Source organism: Gracilinanus agilis, chromosome 4, assembly GCF_016433145.1.
Source record: "Gracilinanus agilis isolate LMUSP501 chromosome 4, AgileGrace, whole genome shotgun sequence".
Taxonomy (NCBI): Eukaryota; Metazoa; Chordata; class Mammalia; order Didelphimorphia; family Didelphidae; genus Gracilinanus; species Gracilinanus agilis.
Window position 1 is genome coordinate 304,023,080 of NC_058133.1, and position 4,731 is coordinate 304,027,810.

A 4,731-nucleotide genomic window follows, 5' to 3' on the forward strand; every position below is an offset into this window, starting at 1 on the left:
AATGATTTGTCTCTATCAGCATGGCTTTAATTAAACTACTAATTTCTATTATTATATCAGTCTTTATCATTTTTAATCTTAACAGAATGGAAATGAAAGCAGTGCAGAAAGAAAATAACAGCTTAAAAAGCAGAATTTATCAAATGGAAAAATCTGAATCCTATAATATATTGTTTACAAAAAAGACATTTGAAGGAGAGATATATACAGAGTAAAGATAAGGGGTTGGAGAAGAATTTATCAAGCATCATTTGAGGCAAAAAAAAAAGTAGGAGTAGCAATCATGATTTCCGACAAAGGTTAAAAGAGGTAAGGAAGGAAATTGCATCTTGATAAGTGCCATAGATAATGAAATAATATCAATACTAAATATATGTGCACAAATGTTATGTCTTCCAGTTTTTTAAAGGGGAAATTAAATAAACCTTAAGAGAAAATAGATAGCAAATCTATAATAGTGGGGAATTTTGACTTCCCCCTTTCAGATATAGATAAATTTAACTAAAAAATAAACAAGAAAGAAGTGAAGGAAATGTATGAAATTTTAGAAAAATTAGAATTAATACATCTCTGGAGAAAATTGAATGGGAATAGAAAGGAATTTACAGACCTATTGAGAATTAAAGTATTGAAGGAAATTAAACAATGTTAATTTTCAGCACACAGAAATATAACCATTTGTCAAAGGAAGATCTTTTAAGTAATGAATTTGTAGTTATAGACTATATTCATATTATGTCACATTGATCTTGCCCATTATATACATATCCTTCAAGAAAGGACTATATTCAGACAACATGATAATAATGTGTGAAATGTATATGTTTAGCATATATAAACATGGCTAATTTACTAATGGCAGACATAAGTAAGGAAATGTAGCCAATATGTACAGATGAATATGTAGAACATACTCTTCCAGAGAATTCTTTCTCTTCCTGATTTGATTTTTCAAGTTTGTTTTTAAGTTGTTGTTGTGGTGGTGGTAATTTTTTATTCAGAATTTATTCTGCTTTTTCTGTGTTTTACATGGAAGTCATCATAGAGTCATATGTAAAGTAAAAGCTTATTAGAAGTTTTTTAATAAAAGCAATCTCAGAGAGTCTGGAGGGCCTTAAAAAGCAATTCTCTCCAAAAGAAAGACACAGTGTCATAACAGAAAGGGATACTCCAGAGTACAATCAAAGTGACATACTTAATATGGTCTAAAAGCACTCTGAACTCAAAAGTCTAAGAAAGTCTAATTTAAAGTTTATTTTAACATTTTTACTCCCATTTAATGTTAATTAAAGATCATGATTGATAGTTACATTGATTCCGCACTAAAATTCTATGATGCTTTATAAAGATAATTTTATGACACCTGATTATTTAGATTTGAAGTAACACTAATACCATACTGAAATTAAATTTGAAGATAAACTTTCTCTGGTATTTTCTTTTTCTTACTTTCTTTTTTAATGGAGACACATTCATTAAAATATCACTGTAAGAAAATGGAAAATTAAAATAAAGAAATGACAAACAAAATAAAATAAAATAGGTTTCAGTTTCATAGTACAAAGCACTAATATCAGAAAATAGCAACATATTTTATCTGTCATAAGAAATAAAATGTTTATTTTGATAAAAATGGTTCATTTTAGTTAATAATGAGGACTTAATCAGGGTTTATGTGAAGGTAAAAATGTCATCTAAGTTTGGATCACCTCTATTTTTCTAGGATATGTTAGGCAAGTCTTGATCTAGTATTTTATCCTTTCATGGAAAGGAAACTGGAATGCTGAAAGACATGATAGTGGAGCAAAAGTCATTCACAACTCAAACTCTCCCTATAAATACAGTATTTATGCTCTTTAGTCCCTTTCATGTATTCACTCTGGCCTAGTAATAAATTCCTACTTTCTGTGACTTTTATTAAGACACTCCATCAACCTATGTTTTTGCACTCTGTCCCTAATGCTTGAAATCCTCTCCTCCATCACCTCACCTCTTGGTTTCTCTGGCTCCTTCAGAAACTCTCTTTAAATAGTACCTTCTGTAAGAGACTTCCTTGTCCCCCTTCCACTGATAGAGTTTATTCTTTCAGATTATCTTCCATTAATACATATATGTATAGATATTTTAAAAATCTTTTCCCCTGTTGTTCTCTATTAATGTGGCAGCAGCTTGAAGCAAAAGATTTTATTTTCTAATTTCCTTTCTTAGTATCCCTATTTCTAAGCAGTTTCTGACACATAGTAGGTTTATAATAAACACATTCTCTTTGTCCTGATCTGTCTCTGTCTGTCTCTACCTCTCTTTCTTTCTCTTTATCTGTCTGTCTATATCTGTTTCCCTATCTCTCTCTCAAATGACATTGTACTGATGGTTCCAATAAAATTCAAAGCCTCTTAGTATGAGGGGGGAAAGAGAGTTTTTGGTTGAATATATTAAAAGCTTAAGTCTCCAGGGAATTGAATAATTATCAACACCCAATTAAAGAATAACCTCAAGTCAAAATGACTTTATGGAAGTGTATTTACAAAATATAGGAAAGAGTGGAAGTAGAGAGATGAGAAGAGGTTAGAATAAGAGATTTGTATTCAAGTCTGGGCTTTACTCCAGCAGAACTCCAGAGGCCCAGCCAGAACCTAAAAGTCAATTGACAAGGGTTTTAGCCAGAAGGGCTTCTCCCAATCAAGGTAGCCTCCAGGAGGCTAGTACCTCCTGGGAAGTTAAAGGAGTCAGCCTTCTTCACTCACCACGTGTAGTTCTAAGAGAGATATTTAAGAGCAGTCTCACAAATGTCTCAGGGTCCCAGGTCCAGAGCTCCTCCACATCTAAGCAAGAACCAGAAGAGAGCCTCAGTTCACTCAACTTTCTTTTAAAAGGGGCCTCTTTTGTGTCACTTGCTGTGCCTTCCTCTTAGTTTACATGTCCAATCACAACAGATGCTTTTCTTAAGACCGCCCCAGAGGCAGTCAGTAAATTCTGATTTGTCACTCACTCTAGCAAACGTGAGTTACAGACTTCCCAACTTGTGAGTTACATGGAGATGTTTTCATCTTTGATGATTAAATCTAAAGATGGGCAGGGTAGATTTAATCTCATTATCACATTGGTAGGTAACTATATTCATAGAAATAGTTTTGAATAAGCATTGAAATAGAGGAAAATCTATTACTCAGTGTATGACATGTAGTTGACACATAATTCATTGAGATCACCCATTGATACTGGATGAGTTAATATTGGATATATAGGACAATTTTTTTTTCTTTTGACTCACCATTTCCTTTATTTGTACAAAATAGTGAATAATCATACCCTGGCTGAGAAAAAGTGGTGGTTTAGGGTTTAAACAAGTCCTTCTGTCCTGAAGCATCTACTTTGAAGGCTTGGGACTAGAAGCTTTAGCCCCAGCATCTTTTGGTTTGGCGCCCTTAGAGTCAGTGGACTCAGCAGGCTTAGCAGCCTTGGCATCGCTGGGCTTTGTAACCTTAGAATCAGATTTGGTGGCCTTGGCTGCTTTGGGATCGGACTTGGTGACCTTGGTGTCAGACTTGGTAGCCTTAGTGACCTTGGTATCAGATTTAGTAGCCTTGGAGCCAGATTTGGTGGCCTTGGGGTCAGACTTGATCTTGGAGTCAGACTTGGTGACCTTGGGGGCAGTGGACTTGGAGGCCTTGGGATCAGTGGGCTTGGCAGCCTTGGAGTCAGTGGGCTTGGCATTCTTGGGGTCAGTGGTTCTGGCAACCTTGGAGTCAGGCTTTGTGATCTTGGAGCCTGGACGTTTGATGCCAACCCTTGGGCCTGGACGCTTGGTGGCCATCTTGTGGCCAGCACGCCGGGCACTGGCCTTGGAGATCTTGGGCCTGAGGAGCTTGGCCTTGGAGGCCTTGGTGCTCAGAGCCTTAATGGCCTCTGCCCGGGCCTTGATGGCTTTGGCGTTGTTGGCCTGCATCTTCTTCAGTCCCTTCTTGTTGTGTTTCTTGGCAAAGCGCATGTTTCTCAGAAACTTGGGATCAACCCCTTTCAGAGACTCGTATCTCTGTGACCTAGGTTTCTTGATGCCATTTCTGTGCCATTTTCGTGATTGGTTGTGGGTGGTGTGGTTCTTAGACTTAGCCATCTTTACACCGAAGCCTGCGCTAACAGGTACTCCACAGACCGGAAGAGAAAGAGAGAAAGAAAGAGCTATATAGGACAAATTTTACCCAGAATTAAGTAAGTAATGAGGGAGCATATTAGATTACTTTGGGGAAATTACTGGTGCTTTTATTGACTCCAAACCAAGTCCCATCTTTCAATAATAATATTCTATTCACATAGTTCTATAGCTGTGATTTATGAGACTTCAACTTTTGGTAGACTAGAAATGACCATTAGGAGGGTGAAGGAGAGGCATATATTGAGTGTTATAGGCTACAGTATTTAAAAAAAAAGAACATAAAAAAGACTTAGAGTAATGGATAATGTCAGGGAAATGTATAATTTGAAATTAAGAAAGACTGGTCCTGTGGCAAGACCAAACCAATAGACAGCTTCTATGATCCATAAGAATCCTTTTAATGTTATGATAATGGGGGAAAGCCCTCTAGCATGATGGGTGACCCTCTTTGGCAAATATCTGAGCAAATGTAGATAAGAATTGCACAGGCAGAGCAGGAATACATGAATTTAAGTCTGTATTATAAAAGGGAAATCCATGATACTGTATTAATATTTATATATTTTTGGTGCTGGGCT

At 36.2% G+C, this 4,731-nt stretch overlaps 1 protein-coding gene across 1 annotated transcript; it reads right to left on the minus strand.

Annotated features, from left to right (window-relative positions):
• Positions 1-3,260: 3,260 nt before the first annotated feature.
• Positions 3,261-4,159, minus strand: LOC123245005 (60S ribosomal protein L29-like). Its single transcript, XM_044673695.1, has one exon. It carries the CDS (start codon positions 4,112-4,114, stop codon positions 3,368-3,370), a length of 747 nt encoding a protein of 248 aa, XP_044529630.1. The 5' UTR covers positions 4,115-4,159; the 3' UTR covers positions 3,261-3,367.
• Positions 4,160-4,731: the final 572 nt, after the last annotated feature.